At 32.2% G+C, this 18,197-nt stretch overlaps 1 protein-coding gene across 1 annotated transcript in view; it reads left to right on the plus strand.

Annotated features, from left to right (window-relative positions):
* Nucleotides 1-2,830: 2,830 nt before the first annotated feature.
* Nucleotides 2,831-18,197, plus strand: part of LOC126884295 (uncharacterized) — a 54,789-nt gene continuing 39,422 nt past the window's right edge. The window contains exon 1 of the mRNA XM_050650227.1: nt 2,831-2,895. Coding sequence (XP_050506184.1) covers nt 2,832-2,895 — 64 coding nt within the window. The 5' untranslated portion in view covers nt 2,831. The remainder of the gene's footprint in view (nt 2,896-18,197) is intronic.

Below are 18,197 nucleotides of genomic sequence, written 5' to 3' on the forward strand. Positions count from 1 at the left end.
AGAAAACGTTAAAATACCGTTTTTTACATTTTCCTCCATTCCCTAAATACATCATAATCGATTTGGCTGAAAATTTGCCCATAGATAGCCAAAACATAGGACTTTAAGTGATTAGAAGGATTTGAAATTTATTACAATACCAAAAAAGTTTCATGCAATATCATAGTCAAAAATATAGGCGTCTACTGTAAGTATAATTAACTCGGAAAATATCCACCTCACAACAAAAATTGTTAAAAAGAAATTGTAATAGTTGTAAATACGATTTATTTGGAACAATTTCAGTTCCTACCATCTTTGTCGAAAAGTTAAAAATGGCGGAGATATTGAGCAAAAACGGTTCTCCTTTAAAATCTAGATGGCGGCTAACGTAACGGAGGAATTCATTCGCGATTTTAAATTTAGGCTACTATTAACTCCCCTGAAGATTAGAAAAATAAAATTTTGGGTAGCTCGGCATGTAAGGTCAAATGCTATCCCGACTGGACTAATATACTTTTGAGTCTGATATTATTGCATGTAACTTTTTTGGTATTATAATATAATTCAAATCCTTCTAACCACTTAAAGTCCTATGTTTTGGCTATATGTGGGCAAATTTTCAGCCAAATCGATTATGATGTATATTGGGAATGAAAGAAAATATAAAAAGCGGTATTTTAACGTTGTTTACACTATAAAATTTGATCAAAAACTTGTTTTGAATCAAAATAACTTATTATAATGCCATATAATGACATTTTTGGTCATTAAAATATTATTTTTTTCATTGATACTTTACGATAGAAAATGCTAATTTCTTTAAATAAACACCAAATCACTGTAAAATCGCATAAAATAACATTTTGAGAAAAAAAAAAGAAAAAGAAGATTTTTTTTACCTTAAATATCTCATTTTTACGTCCCGCAGAAGCTATACACCAAGTTTCAGAAAAATCGGAGATCCAAAAGTTTTTACCTGAGCGATTTGACATGGAATGTACCTTTTCAAGCTCAATAATTCCTATAATACCTACCTTCAGTTACCTATCATACTTGACCTTGTATGTATCAGATATTACTTTTCAATACGTTCCAAACTCATGTTTAGTGATAAAAATTGGTTACGCTGTTTAGAAGTTATCGAGCTCCAAAAGCATAATCCATTTAACAATTATCGCCAAAATGGTTTATGTAGTTGAAGTGGTTACGACGCTAAATTTTATCGGGCAATCCGAGTTCATTTGCCGGCCATCTCAATATTTTTTTCAATCTGGTTCGAATGGAAAAAAATCTAGTGTAGGTTCGATGGACACAAAAAAATATTAAAAAAAGTATTAGGATGGTGGGATATGAACTCCGATTGTCCTATCACAAGTTTAGTGTCGTAACCACTAGATTATTTGGGAGATAATTCGACAAAGGCGACCATTTAAAACGCTTAACGTGTAATCGAGAAACATTACATTTTAACTTACTACATTTAATTTATAAAAAACTTTGAAAAACTCCTGATACAAGAATAAAAAAACTGCGAAACGCCGTGAAAATGAGTGGCGCATAAAATATTCCAGCTACAAAAGATCTGATATGAATGTTACGTGGCGCAAAAATGTATTTTCATTTTGATGGAAAATAAAATTCCCCTTTTATTTTAAAAGATTTTTGGATAATATTTGCTAAATTTGAAGTAAAACGCGCCACAACAGAGCTTCAAAATGCAAACTGTATCAAAGTTACTCTTTTTTGTGGCACGTTTTACTTCAAATTTAGCGAATATTATAGAAAAATCTTTCAAAATAAAACTGGAATTTTATTTTCCATCAAAATGGAAATACATTTTCGCGCCACGTAATATTCATATCGCCATTATCGCCACTCATTTTTACGGCGTTTAGCGGTTTTTTATTCTTGTTTAATATGCAACAAAATTTGTTGAAATGTTAAAAATAACGAAAATGCCTTGCAGAAATGTCAAAAATATCGGGCAATATAAATTAAAAAAAAAATAGGTTATCCCAAATTATTATGTTCGTAGGTACCTAATAAAAAAAAACAGAATCAAGACAAATTATCCAGTCCACTCTAGTTTATTACCGCTCTACATCTGTCGTTCATAGACAAAATGAGATTGCCGATATCCTGTTGAGGTACGTTTACCATTCTTCTATCAGACGTTTTCGGAAATGAAACGGCGTGTATATGTTACCTATATGTGGAGTAATTCTTCGTTGAAGCTTGTCAATGGGATTTAGGTCGGGGGATTGTGTTGCCAAGGCAACACATCAATACTTTCATTGATAAGCCAGTATGTCACTGGGCGTGCGACATGTGACCGAGCATTATCATGCATGAGCTGGAAGTTTTTACCAACCGCATCAACAAACTAGTGAACGATAGGTTGTAGAATTGTGTCGAGGTACTGCTGAGCTGTAAGGAAGCGGTTTAGAAGAACGAGGTCCGTTATGCTACCCTACCGACTAATATTCTACTCAATATCATTATTGCACCACCAATGTATGTGTGAACGTCCTGAACATGTTTTAAGCGTTCCACATTTCCAGATTGTTTCCACACTCTTACTCAACGAGAATCAATCTGGATTAGTTAAGCATAAACTCACTATTTGCTTATTTATATATTTTTATTTTATCGCGACACCCATAAGGGTAGAAGGGAATTTGATTAAGTATATATTATATTTTATTCAACTACCAAATTACCACCAGTTTTTGGACAACCTGTATAATACTGGCCTAAATTTCAAAATAGTCTTTCTTCATTTATAAAGCAACAAAGTAGGACACTCGAAATTCCGTGTTTATATTTTTAGTTTAATTTTCACAGTCAAGATGAGTAATTCGTTATTTTTTTTAACTTTGGTGATTTCAGTTAATGGTTTATATTTACCTGATGGTGAGAGATTTTATTTAATAAAATAATCTGTAGATAAAGGGGTTTGAGCCTATTCTGAAAAATGACAATTACACTGGTCAAATTAGGGAAAAACATGAAAAAGTTATTTACCAGCTATTTTATCGCTGGAATCGAATTTTAAGCGTATAGAAAGTGTGCTTTTCTGTTTATAAACAAATTAGAGCTCCGAAATATATTTTTTTGAAGTTATACTTCTGTAGGCGCAATTGAGAGTGAATTTGTATTATGCCACGCGCATGCGCACGCAGACAGTATGGAGTTAAGCAAGAAACCCATTATGAACGGCCAGCACGGCACAGCCCGGCACGGCACAGCACAGGCCGGCCCGTCCAAAAACCCATTTGTAACGGCCAGCGCGGCACGGCACCGGAAAAATGATCATTTGCCATAAATGATAATGTATTTTTATTAATAAAATATATACAGAGAGGGGCTAAATTATCGAATAAATTCATTTTCTCTAAAATGGACGGCTTTGGAAGAAAATACCAAAACAGGTCGATTTTTACTTTTAAATTACAATTTTTTGGCATATACAGTGGAACCTCGATTATCCGTCACCTCTGTTAACCGTCAGGGTCCATTAAGTTATATTGTATACACAAGTAAAAATTGAGTCATCAATTCATTTTGTTTGAGCATTGCGATAAGCCAAACGAAATTCATTGAAATGTACACGTGCAGTTATGCCATCACCGCATTTTTTTATGTAAATAATTTTTGTTCTTATTCAGGGCTCTGGATTAAATTTCAATTTAAATAGGTAATGATAAATGATACCATACTTTTAGAGTTCTATTTTTAGAATCGCAAGCCGAAAATAAAAATGTACATCACACAAATTATTAGTTAATATCTGTGTGTCACCATAACAGTATGATTTTTATTTTTTTAATGTTCTGTTAACCGTCTTCTCGATTATCCGTCATACCCTTGGTCCGGTGCCCTGACGGATAATCGAGGTTCCACTGTATTTCATACTAGAGACGTCATTCATCTGAGCTTAATGATGTAATCGATGATTTTTTTAAATGGGAATAGGGGTTGTGTGGCATCTCATTTGAAAGGGTGTTCAATCCTCTATTCAGTAATATAAACAATAATATCATTATTTATACAGGGTGGCCAAAACAATAATTTTTAAATTACATTAATTGACGCAAAAATAAAAATGTATGTAATTTATTTAACTCAAAATACATTGTACTGCTGTCAGTAAATAGAAAAAAATGTTTATTTCACAAATAAACATTTCGTTTCACTTAAATTAAATCACAAACAGCCTCCCACCTACCTCTTGACAGTTTGAACATTTAATTTAAGCGAAAAGCAATGTTTTTTGCCAAATAAACATTTTTTTCTATTTTCTGACATAAATTAGAAAGTATTTTGAGTTAAATAAATTGCATACATTCTTCTTTTTTCGTCAATTAATTTAATTAAAAAAGTATTTTTTGGCCACAAATGAGATGCCACACGACCCATATTCCCATTTAAAATAATCATAGATTACGTCATCACGCTCAGATGGATAACGTCACTAGTATGAAATATATGCCAAAAAATTGTAATTTAAAAATAAAAATCGACGTGTTTCGGTATTTCTCTCCAAAGCCGTCCATGTTAGAGAAAATGAATTTATTCCATAATTTAGCCCATCTCTATATAGGAGAAAAATGTTATGTATTGTTTTAATTTTATTTTAGAAACGCATCATGTCATCTATGATATATTTTAAAAACTATCGTAAAATAAAAGTTTTTAAAAGACATAAACTACACAATTTTAATGAATATGCATCATGTTAAAAAAACGAATTCATGGTTAAAAGATAATGTACGTACCTGTCCATTCATCAAAATGTTCGGATATTTGTACCCATGCATTGTCCTTTTTCTTGCTATCGTGATAACCTGGGTCCGATGCATCATACAAAAATGGGTATTCTCTGACACTCTCAATTAAAAGTTCGTCCATATTATTTCAAAAGAAACAACGCGCTTTCAATTAAAAAATCAACAATATAATATTTTATAACAATTATGACACACTAGCGCCGACTTGCCGTTCGACTCCAACGGATTTTATTCTACTCGGAGAATTTCGGCCGTTCCGTTTGCGTGCTGGCCTGTGCCGGGCCGGGCTGGCTGCTCGTAATGGGTTACGTTGCATTTAAAACTATACAAATGAATTTGGACTGTCCTGTGCCGTGAGGGGCTGTGCCGGGCTGTGCCGTGCTGGCTGTTCATAATGGGTTTCTTGCTTTAGTTGCTAAATCTTTCAAGTTATGTATGTATCAGCGCAAATAAGGTATGAAAAGAATATATTAGTGTTTTAAGTAAATATATTTTCCACCTACCTCTACCGAAAGTATACTTTTCCGGACCTGATTGTAGGGAGCAAAGTTGTACTTTTCCTCCCTAGGGAGGAAAATATTTTTCCTCCCTAGGGAGGAAAAGTAAAAGTGACGTCATAATATTTCATTCATGAAATATAACTTACTGACGCCCTGTATAATATCTATTTTCTATTACGGAGTATCTATACATTTTAACGTTTATTTATAAAACATCCTATATTTTGCAGAATGGTAAAAAACAGTAAATTGTTATTTTGATTTAACAATGTTTACATTAATAATTGAGGAGGTTTCCGGACAAGGGGCACATAGGCCTATGTGCCCTTTTTCCGGTAATCATTTTAAATGAACGGCCATGTTTCAAAGAGTAACTCTACAAAGTTTCATTCCTGTATCTTTGTTCTATAATGCGTGGGAGATTTTTGAATGCAAGTTGGTACACCTGTTTTGGGCAATATCATATGGTGTATGTTGACAACAAACTGTTGACGGTCTCTGCTTTGTTATTGAGTTCAAGATTACGATTTACTTTAGGTAAACTAATAAGAGTATTCATTTCTGTCATGGAAGGTGTTGGTATTATTAAAAAGAAACGTAAAATTTATTCTCATGAAAGTGGGAAACGTGAGTGTTCTAAGAAGAGAAAGTGTAAAGGAGAGTCATACATCAATCGTTCTCAGATTGAGGTTATGGCAAAGGAGTTTTGTATTGTAAGTAGCTGTTGCTTGGACAGTTGCTGTAGTAATATCGATGCAGACTGTCAGTTACAACTTTACGATACTTTTTATAGTCAATCTAAATCACTTCAAGATGCCCATTTGGCTAGTTGCATGAAAAAATCTGACAACACAAATGTCAAGACACACCAAAAGAAACCTCGTGTAAATGTGTGGTCTTATGTGATTAATATCAATGGTCTACAACTAAAAGTGTGCCAAAAGTTTATTTTATTATTATTTCAAATTTCAGTGAAACGTGTCAGAATTATTCAGTCAAAAAACTTAGAGGGCTTAGACTTTGAAGAGAAACGTGGCTTACATAAAAATCGCCCTCATAAACTGACTGAGGATGTCATTGACTTTATGGGATCTCATTTATCATCTATTCCACATGACAAAAGCCATTATTGTGCAGAGAAAACATCCATTTTGTATTTTGAAAACCCAGAATTGGGCGTGAAAGACCTTTATAGAAGTGTTCAAGAATATTATCAAGACAAGACCGGGCGGAAACTTAAAATGTCCTATGTGCATTATTTTAGAACTTTTAAATCTCATTTCAACTATGGGTTTAGGGCCCCTAAGACAGATGTTTGTGATTTCTGTTCTGAAAGTGTGGAGAAACTGAAGCGAAACCCCTTAGACGAGTGTAGAGTCCAGTTCGAACTACACAAAAGAAAAATAAAGAGGCGGCAGTACTGGAAGAAACATTACATTGAACAGTCAAAGACAGATCCTACTCTGGTAGTCTTAGAATTTGACTACGGTCAAAACTATCCTATCCCCAAACTCAACGTAAACAGCCAGTTTTACAAAAGAATGTTGTGGCTATATGCTTTTAATATTCACAATCACAAAGATGATTCATCCTATTTCTATTGCTTTATGGAAACACATGCAAATAAGAATGCCAATTCTGTTGTGTCATTTTTGTTCCACTGTTTAAACAAAATTTTTGTTAAGTATCCTGATGTAAGAAATATAGTTCTATTATCAGACGCAACAGGTGGCCAAAACAGGAATGCAACTTTACTTAAGTTTTGTTCTTGGCTTTCAAAAATTCGTAAGGTTACAATAACACACCTTTATCCTGTTAGAGGCCATTCATTTTCACAGTGCGACAGGAACTTTGGGATAGTGCGCTCTAGTATTAAGAAAACAGAAAAGATTGGAACTGCAAAACCTTGGCTAGAAGCCATTGTAACATCAAGACAGAACCCTTCCAACTTCGAGATGTTAATGGACCGATCCATTATAAAAGACTGGGAGACAGCCTTGGCTCCTTTTTTTAAAAAAATTCCAGTTTCTATTCATGAAAAATTCACCATCATGAAGTATGTGATGATAAAGTTCAATCCAAATGGAACAATCCTCACTTCTAAAAACTACCACCCAGCATTCACTCCCTTCCAGTATATGAACAGAGTGAGCATTGAAAAATTAGAAGAAGTTCAACCTTTGACAGTTCCTTTTCCAGAAGTCAGTGAGGCAAAGATTAAGGATGTGAGAAGTTTGTATAAACATTTGGACATAGATAGTTCTGAATGGCTTGAGTGTATGCTTAACGAGAAACAGTAAATGAGGCTACTTTAATATCTTTTCCTTTCAGATTTCAAATCAATGTATTGTTTTTTAATAGACCTTAGTATAGTATACATATTGGAACATTTATAATGTTATTTTCTATCTGAATTGTATAAAAAAAGTTTTCTAATATAGCCCGATATTGATTTATAGTACTTTGTTATGATCAATAAAGGAATAGCTGTGTAATTCTAAAAGATGTTAATATATTTATTTGTTCTACCCATGATCTCACAGTACAGTTTGTAGAAAATAACCGTAAATAACACAAAATAAATGAAAGTTAAAATAATTTGCACCAAAAAAGTCTATTTCCGGAAGAAGGGCACATAGCACTCATATTTAGACATTTAATTGTATTCATGAATATATTACATACTACTATACTACTAAAGGAGTTTAAAAAACTGTAGCTAAGGTTATATAAATTATGTAAAATATTATCACACAGACAACTTCATAAACGTGATTAAGTTAAATAAAACTTAATTTTAAATTGGGTTTTTCTCAAAACCACCATTTTGGCTATGTGCCCTTTGTCCGGAAATGTCCTCAATTTGACTTATATTTGACAGCTGACAGTTATATTGTACCTACTTGTTGTTTTAGTTCTAATAAATTTTGTTGGTTAGTTACATAAATAAATTAAGTAAAAATGAAAAAATGACTTGTTATTTGAGGAAGGTGGAAAAACCATATGTATAACATGGGAGTAAAGTGCCTTTTCCTCCCTTGAATGATTACTGCCCTCCGCTACGCGTCGGGCAGTAAACTTCATTCTCGGGAGGAAAAGTTACACTTTCCTCCCTTGTTATACAAATAGCTATACCCATTATAATATTTGTGTCTTTGAATTTGTCTTCCTCGGGAGTAAGATAATAAGCAAATAAGTATTATTAAAACATTTTTATATTTATACTTCACTTGATCTATTTGTCACCGTGATTTGTCATTGTATCTGAGAAATAATGTAAATAGAGCGATTATGGGTCATTGGTAGAGCATTCGACTACAGTTCAAAAGGTTCCGGGTTCAAATCCTGACGATTCCTATTCCTTTTTTTTTAATTTTTGGTACTGTTTAATAAAAATTTTTTGAAAGTGGTAAGTATTAAAATTAGATTAATATTTCAATAAAATACAAATAAACTGTGTAAAGTATATTTATTTCGTTGAAATCATATAATAGAAGTATAACTTCTTACGTGCGTACAAAGTACACACACATTCTTTTTTTAATTATTGCTCTTAGACAGGGCGGAAACGGCGGGTTCGTTGGAAAAAAATATTCCCATGAGATTTTTTTGCATAATCACATTCGTGAGACTCCCCAGAATAAGGTTCAAGAAGTCGCCCACGCGAAAAGTGGTCCAATTTTTTTTAACAATTTTTTTTTTAAACAAATTGCAAAAATCAATATTTTCGGCCAGGAGAATTTTTTTTAGATTTTTCGGACCATTCCGGACAGAAAAGGTCTCTTATAATTTTTCTCTAAAGTTGATCGTGCTCGAGTTATAAGCAATTTAAAATTTGAAAAAAAATTTCTTCAGGATCTTGTAGGGGGGGCTTTAAACTTTGATTTAGTTACTTTATGACTTTCATAGTATAACTTTTAACCGAGTTATTAAGCCTTGAAAATGGCCATTTTTCGTTTTTTTCAATTTTAAAATGCTTTTACCTCGAGAACGATCAACTTTAGAAAAAAATTATAAGAGACCTTTTTTATCCAGAATGGTCCAGAAAACCTAAAAAAAATTTGCTCCTGTCAAAAATATTGATTTTTGCAATTTGATTAAAAAAAATTTAAAAAAAAAGACTACTTTTCGCGTGGGCGACTTCTTGAATCTTATTCTGGATAATGTCTCACGAATGTGATTATGCAAAAAAATCTCATGGGAATATTTTCTCCAAAGAACCCGCCATTTTCGCCTTGTCTATCTGTAACTCAGAATTTTTTACCTTTACACCAAAAATCTCTCAAATAAAAATTCACCGTAATTTAATTCTTTACAGAGATATTTTTTTCCCGATTTTCTTCGAAAAATCCTGGGTTTTCCAACAAAATCTTTAATTTTTTACTCACATTTAAGGGAAGTAATTATAATTACTTATCAATAAATTATATGTGATGGATTTTGACAAGAGTTATGACCTTGAAAATTTCCGGTAAACTTGTGTACTAAATCTGCATGACTCATAGCTCTTGTCAAAATCCAATAACTCTAAATAGCTTGGTCAGATAAAATTTTTTTATAGTAGATTATATTTCCAGAAGCCGGCGATAATCTAGCCTAGCAAATAGTTGGGCAATAGTTTAACTAAATTGTTAATTAAACATTTACGGTGGCAATAATAACCAGAATAATTATGCGACACCAGAATAGCTATGCTTTTTGTATACAAAGACACTATATCTACCTATATAATTACTTTACAGAATTGAAATTGGACTATTTGAGAGGCCTCAGGAATGTTTTAAAAGTATAAACAATTTTTTGGCTTATAAACAAATATAATATCCCCGGCTAGTATTAGATTAAATTAAATTAAGAACACGGTATTGGAAAGGATGCGGTTGGACCCTTCTTTTAAAAGAAAAAATGTTGAATTCTGATGAGTGGTTCCTGAGATACCGCCAGTCAAAGTTGACCGGCATGTGCGACGAAGTTGTAAACAATAGCAGGGCCGGCGATAAGGGGCCTGCAAGGGATGCACTGCAGGCGGGCGCCCCTGTTTGGGGGCTCCAGAATGAGCTTTTTTCTGCTGGTGTTATGCAAAATACAAAAATAGAAAAATTAATTTTTTTTTAAATGTGGTTTAAATTTCTCATAATACCTTAATCAGTGGTTGTTAGTTTTGTATATCATACTTGTAAAATATACAAAAATATGCAATGCCCCATAGAATTCTTACCATGTAGTAATATAATTTATTGGTAAAAGATATTATATTTCAACCAAACAACTTTGCTCTAAATGAGAATGCTTTGTTTATTTTCTTCAAATTTCTTGCAAGTTGTTAAGTTTTGAATCAGCAGTTATGAGAGGAAATGAATGATTTCTAGTAAAATAAACACGATTGTGATACTGTTTTCTTGCCGCCTGTGTAATTTAAGTATTATGTACATATTAATAGGTATCCAGTATTAATCCCATAAAAACATAATAATTAAAATAAACATTTTACATAAAGTTTTGTTTAGAGATTTTTAGATTTAGATTTAGTATTATTTCATGTGATTGTGCCTATACTATTAATACAGAATAGTTTGTCAGTTGTACTCTGTAGTTAAAGAATCTAGTGTTGCATTCAATTAATATAAAATTATATTTGTTAAGTACTCAGTACTATTATTAAATTACTGTTTCACATTACTGCAGAAACATAATCTTGAGGTTTTAAAGTTATTATTTTTATTTAGTTAAATAAAAATGGATTAAAAAAAATATGTGGGGCACGAACCGAAGAAGAAAAGCCGAAAAAGAAGAAATGACAAAAACAATCTTAGTTCTCTTAGCAGATTTCTTAAAAAAATTAAAATGAATTTATTCTGTCAGATCATGGATCCAATAAAACTGTAACCGAACATTATTTACCGGGGACATTTGCGGATAGGGGAACACCGACTAAGTCGATGCCTCGCTACCTGGAACACACATTTTTAGGACACAAGTCCAAAATCAAGTCATTAATATGGAGAAAAGCTCTTCTAGCTACCCCTAAAATCAGGTGGTTAAACCACATAAAGTAATACAGAGGATGTCCCATTACCCAGGGCATCCAAGGAAATGTTCAGTACAAAGCCTCCTCATTCGTTATGTATTGCGATGGGGTGGGGTGGTGTTATAGCTTGGGGGTTAGATAGATACCACTCCAGGTTATGGGCGGTCAGATAGGTAGGTCAGTGACCGGTTTGATCTTCGGAAATGTGGGTCTCACTGTTTCATTAAAACACACATAATATCCCCAAGGCTGGGGTTGTACGAGTATCTGCATGGGAGCATTCAGGCACGCTGTCAGGGAGGCCGTGCCACCCCCTAGCTTTTCGCGTGCTTTAAACTATATATTGTCATCCAAAGTATACAAAATGTAATGTGCAACATCTTCACGTCTGGCGCCATACTAAAAATTTTTATATGGGCGCCCATAAGAATGTGTGTGTGTGTGTGGGGGGGGGGCGGTGCTAGTTTTGCAGGCGAGCACCTTATACCCAAGCGCCGGCACTGAACAATAGGACGGTAATCTTCAAACCATTACTTTTTATTTCGGTCCTCTTTCTACGTACGAATTTTAATATCTTCAAGAGACTCCTAACATATATTATAATAATAAAAACGATCGGTATTACGAGTGAAAAATACCAAAATCTAAATCGAAAACTAGGTTGAAGAAAATAGAATTTCAAAGTTCAAAATCGGTATATAGTATGGTATAACTAGACCCAAACCCAAAAATCCAAAGTGAAAGTTATCCTCCAACACCAAATTGTTCTATATGGTCCACATAATGTTCAGAAAACAGTCACACCATTTTGAGCGTCGGGTTTGGGGGGTGAGGGGGGAGAAATCGGTAAATTCGTCGTTTTTTTAAGTTTTTCGTCAATATTTCTAAAACTATGCGGTTTAACATGAATAACCTTCTATACAAAAATGTTCTACATTAAATTTTGAAATAAAAAAGGTCCTATGCATAATCCTTCTAAAATGAACGGTTCAGAAGTTACGGAGGTAGTATAGTATAATTGGTCCAAAAAAAGGCCTAACCCAGACATCCCAAGTAAAAGTTTTCCTTCAACACCAAATTGTTCTATATGGTCCACATATTGTTCAGTAAAAAGTTACAGCATTTTGAGCGTCCGGTTTGGGGGGAAGATGGGGGAAAAGTCGCTAAATTAGTAGTTTTTTTTAAGTTTTTCGTCAATATTTCTAAAACTATGCTTTAGCAAAAACAATGTTCTACACAAAAATGTTCTACGTGAAATTTAAAACAAAAAATGTCCTATACATAATTGTTATAAAATCAACGGTTCCAGAGTTACGGAGGGTTAAAAGTGGAGGTTTTCGATTCTTTTTATATTCTTTGTGCAATTTATAGAAATTTTCTTTAACAGGATTGTGTTTTGTAAATAAAATTTGCTATTCCTGTTGCCGATGATATGTTAGTGATAAGCCCTTGAAAAAACGTCAACCTCACCACCCAAAATCATCATCAATTGCCCAGATAATATAAAAAGTATCGAAAACCTCCACTTTTCACCCTCCGTAACTCTGGAACCGTTGATTTTATAACAATTATGTATAGGATCTTTTTTGTTTTAAATTTTATGTAGAATATTTTTGTATAAACCATTGTTTACGCTAAAGCATAGTTTTAGAAATATTGACGAAAAACTTTTAAAAAACTACTAATTTACCGACTTCTCCCCCATCTCCCCCCAAACCGGAAGCTCAAAATGGTGTAACTTTTTACTGAACAATATGTGGAATAGAACAATTATTTGGTGTTGGAGGAAAACTTTTACTTTAGATGTCTGGGTTAGGCCTTTTTTGGACCAATTATACTATACTACCTGGGTTTTCCATAGAGAAATTTTCTTCATTTTTTAATCCGAAGTAACTTGAGTAGAGCCACCTAACTAACGCATTACTGAATGTCAAAGATGCTTTAGTTTTGTTATAATAAACTAATTTATTTATAAGAAAATAAAACTACACATCCAGTCGGAAAAATGAAAGAATGCCCATGAACGAACATATAAAACAGGCTGTATTTTCCTGTCACCGTGTCACACAAAAAATTGGCCAGCGCAAGTACATGTAATAATTATTATTACATGTACTTGCGCTGGGCAATTTTCTTTGTGACACGGTGACAGGAAAATACAGCGTGTTTTATATGTTCGTTCATGGGTATTCTTTCATTTTTACGACTGTATTTTCCTGTTTTAGCCTTTTTTTTAAGAAAAACTTGTCACACGTGTACCTACCTTTTAACGTTCAAAATAAAATTATTCTTATTTGAAAGCTGTATAACTATTATCTTTGTTTAAATAAATTAAAAATCCTAGCCTAGAAAGAATCTACAGCCTTCTGAAGTTATTGGGTCTAGGTGTTCGGTTTACATTAAGTCTACTAATTTACGGCCAAGTCAAAGAAAATATTAATTATTTAAAGAAGAGTGACTCATTTTCAATTCGTGGTCAAAAATAGATGCATTGTATTTTAGCCTTCAGAAAACCTCCGAAAAGTCCTCAGAAAACTGAAGAAGTGCGATAGAAAATGTACTCCTAGAGCGACATAAGAATTACCATGTTTTCATGAATGCTTCACACTTATTCAATACCAGCATAACTGCAGTTCCGCCTTATCTTTAGAAAACTACTGAGCAATAGCGGCTCTATGGAGGGGAATAGGTGAATTCCCCCGTAACACGCTCAAGAATTAAAGAAAAAATTGTTGAAACAAAAATATATTAGATGACATAAAACTTAAACTACATACAGACATGGTGCTGTTGCTGAGATCAAGTTTATATTCTGCATGCGAGAAAAAGCCTTGTGCGGTTCTAGCAGCACTTGTTATGGTTGTTCCTAAGTTTTCTGAAGGCGCTTCATTAGCAGTCGCGGATCTAGACATTCTCCTACGGAATATCAACCAAAAGACGTAAAAGAGATAAATCCCAGCACTATATAAAAAACATATTATAACTTATGTGCAATAACTTCCCTTAATTTTCATAACTATTTAATTTATTGGGTTTAATTTGTCTGTCTGTAGTTTAAGGTTCATGTCAGCTAATATATCTTTTTATGTTTTAACAATTTTTTGTTTACTTCTTCAGCGTGTTACGAGGACAATTCGCCTATTCCTCACGTAGACCCGCCACTGTTCAGTAGTTTTTTAAAGATAATGCGGAACTGCAGCTATCCTGGTATTGGATAAGTGTGAAGCATGCATCAAAATTTGATAATTCTTATGTTGCTCTAGCAGCACATTTTCTATTGGACTTCTTTAGTTTTCTGTGGACATCTCGGAGGTTTAGAATAATTAATAAAATTGATGTATGTAGGTATCCCCGATGAATTCATTTCTTAAAATTGTTTTAATTGCAGATATGGTAAACGTTTTCATAATTGAAATGAATTTACCTTTTTGATTTTACCATGAGTATTTTTACATCGTTGGAATTTATTAGATACATTCAATTGCTGTTTATAAAAGAATACACCGTTACCAGATCATAAAATTACCAGATCGAATAACGGAAATGACCCTTTTCATTCTACCTGCATAGGAATTAACAAAAAGGATTTATGAAAATAAAAACGCAAACACAAACACTAAACAGGCACAGGGCACAGTGCACAGGCATTTGTATTTGTATCCAATATATGCTTGATGCTGTATTGGGAGGAAGACAAACGACAAAGTATACTAGGAACTAGGAGTAGGAACATACATAATCTGTTTATTTTGTTTGTGGTGGTTGAAAATATTAAATTCATTTTGGTAGCTCAATATTACTTAATTCGTAGGTAAGTACAAAATATATAAATTTTAGTTATAGTTTAGTCTCACTAAATATTATATAATATTTATATCTAGATATTATATTTATACAGGGTGAGTCATGAGGAACTGTACATACTCCTACCTCGGATGGAGGCCCCTATGGGGAATAACAAATGACCATTAAAAAGTGTCTGCTCCCATTGTTTAATAATATACAGGGCGAGTTTCGCATTTTGACAGAAATTTGTATTCGTCATAATTTTTGAACAGTCCGATCGATGTGTCTCTTATTTTGGTCAATCGTTACACTATTACCACCTAATCAACTGATTTATTCAAACTAGAAAAAAATCAGGTCCGGCTTTAAAAAAATTAGTTCGTTTGGGCCTTAGAAAAAATTTCACCCTGTATACGCTTTTTGAAAACTCTAATATGACTTTTACAAATTAGACAAATAGGCAATTAAAATGGCATATTTATTTTTTTCCGCACACGATTGCTTAATTTTTTATAAAAAAATCAAATTTGACTATGAATTAAAAGTTTGGTAAAGTGAACCATAGATTTAACAAAATTAACTTTTATTACCAAAATTAATTTTTTTTGAACAAATATTTAATTTATGTTACCACCCAATCAACTGATTTATTCAAACTAGAAAAAAATCAGGCGCGGATTTAAAAAATAAGTTCGTTTTGGTCTTACAAAAAATTTCACCCTGTATACGCATTTTGAAAACTCTAATATGACTTTTACAAATTAGACAAATAGGCAATTAAAATGGCATATTTATTTTTTTCCGCACACGATTGCTTAATTTTTTATAAAAAAATCAAATTTGACTATGAATTAAAAGTTTGGTAAAGTGAACCATAGATTTAACAAAATTAACTTTTATTACCAAAATTAATTTTTTTTGAACAAATATTTAATTTATGTTACCACCCAATCAACTGATTTATTCAAACTAGAAAAAAATCAGGCGCGGATTTAAAAAATAAGTTCGTTTTGTTCTTACAAAAAATTTCACCCTGTATACGCTTTTTGAAAACTCTAATATGAATTTTACAAATTAGACAAATAGGCAATTAAAATGGCATATTTATTTTTTCCCCACACGATTACTTAATTTTTTATTAAAAAAATCAAATTTGACTATGAATAATTAAAAGTTTGGTAAAGTGAACCATAGATTTAAACAAAGGTTACTTTTATTACAAAAATGAATTTTTTTTCAACAAATATTAAATTTATGTTACCACCCAATCAACTGGTTTATTCAAACTTGAAAAAAATCAGGCTCGGAGTAAAAAAATAGTTCGTTTGGGTCTTAGAAAAAATTTCACCCTGTATACGTTTTTTAGAAACTCTAATATGAATTTTACAAATAAGACAAATAGACAATTAAAATGGCATACTTTTTTCCCCACACGATTACTTAATTTTTTATTAAAAAATCAAATTTGACTATGCATAAAAAGTTTGGCAAAGTTTTTGCATAGATTTAAAAAAATTAACTTTTTTACAAAAATTAATTTACAAAAACAACGTTTTTCTTAAAATTAAAAGTTTTAACATTTTTTTTTCTGACACGTCTAGATCTAAAACTCCCCATAACACTTCTTTTGGACTTTATAGTTTAACATTCATAGACGTGATCAAATAGATAAATTTTAAATTTTTTCACTTAATTTTTGCGATTTAACTTTGCAATTCACGAATCTGCACCTTTTATTTTTAAAAATTCATAACTTTTACGAGAAGAAGACTGAAAGTCTACAACACTTTTCATAGTCTTCACAATGGTAAGAGATATGTGCTGTAAAAATTTCAGAAAAAAAATATTAAAATGGAACAGAGTTGTAGCGAGTTAAACCGTGATTTCATTTTTTTTTTCATTTTTAGGTTAAAATTCCGATTTTGACAAATTTGTTTTTTTTAATAAATAATTAAGTAATCGTGTGCGGAAAAAAATAAATATACCATTTTAATTGCCTATTTGTCTAATTTGTAAAATTCATAGTAGAGTTTTCAAAAAGCGTATACAGGGTGAAATTTTTTCTAAGACCAAAACGAACTAATTTTTTAAATCCCGGCCTGATTTTTTTCTAGTTTGAATAAATCAGTTGATTGGATGGTAACATAAATGAAATATTTGTTCAAAAAAAATTATTTTTGTAATAAAAGTTAATTTTTTTAAATCTATGGTTCACTTTACCAAACTTTTAATTCATAGTCAAATTTGATTTTTTTATAAAAATTAAGGAATCGTGTACGGAAAAAAATAAATATGCCGTTTTAATTGCCTATTTGTCTAATTTGTAAAATTTATATTAGAGTTTTCAAAAAGCGTATACAGGGTGAAATTTTTTCTAAGACGCAAACGAACTAATTTTTTAAAGCCGGACCTGATTTTTTTCTAGTTTGAATAAATCAGTTGACTAGGTGGTAATAGTGTAACGATTGGCCAAAATAAGAGACACATCGATCTGACCGTTCAAAAATTATGACGAATACAAATTTATGTCAAAATGCGAAACTCGCCCTGTATATTATTAAACAATGGGAGCAGACACTTTTTAATGGTCATTTGTTATTCCCCATAGGAGCCTCTATACGAGGTAGGAGTATGTACAGTTCCTCATGACTCACGCTGTATATTCAGCATGTTTATTTTGATATGCACATAATACCTAAATATAATATATACTTACCTATATAATATTTATACAAATAACTAAAATTTATATGTACCTACTTACTTTTTAAGTAATATTGTAAAATGTACTATGTAATTACATTCTCGTATGCAATTTGAATATGTAAATATGATAGTTGGTAGAACCTAGGATGAGATTAGGTGATGCTGAAAACATACTTCTGAGCCATATATAGCACTTGTTTGGAATATTTTTAAAAGTATATTCTTCATTCTTCCTACATACTAAAAAGGGGTCTACCCCAAAATCCCGACAGCCAAAATCCTGACAGCCACAATCCCGACGGCCAAAATTCCGACACGCCAGAATCCCGACAGGCCAAAATCCCGACAGGCCAGAATCCCGACAGGTTTGATAAGTTTGTTTTTAATATATAATTACATTTATTT

The sequence above is a fragment of the Diabrotica virgifera genome, chromosome 5 (assembly GCF_917563875.1).
Source record: "Diabrotica virgifera virgifera chromosome 5, PGI_DIABVI_V3a".
Lineage (NCBI taxonomy): Eukaryota > Metazoa > Arthropoda > Insecta > Coleoptera > Chrysomelidae > Diabrotica > Diabrotica virgifera.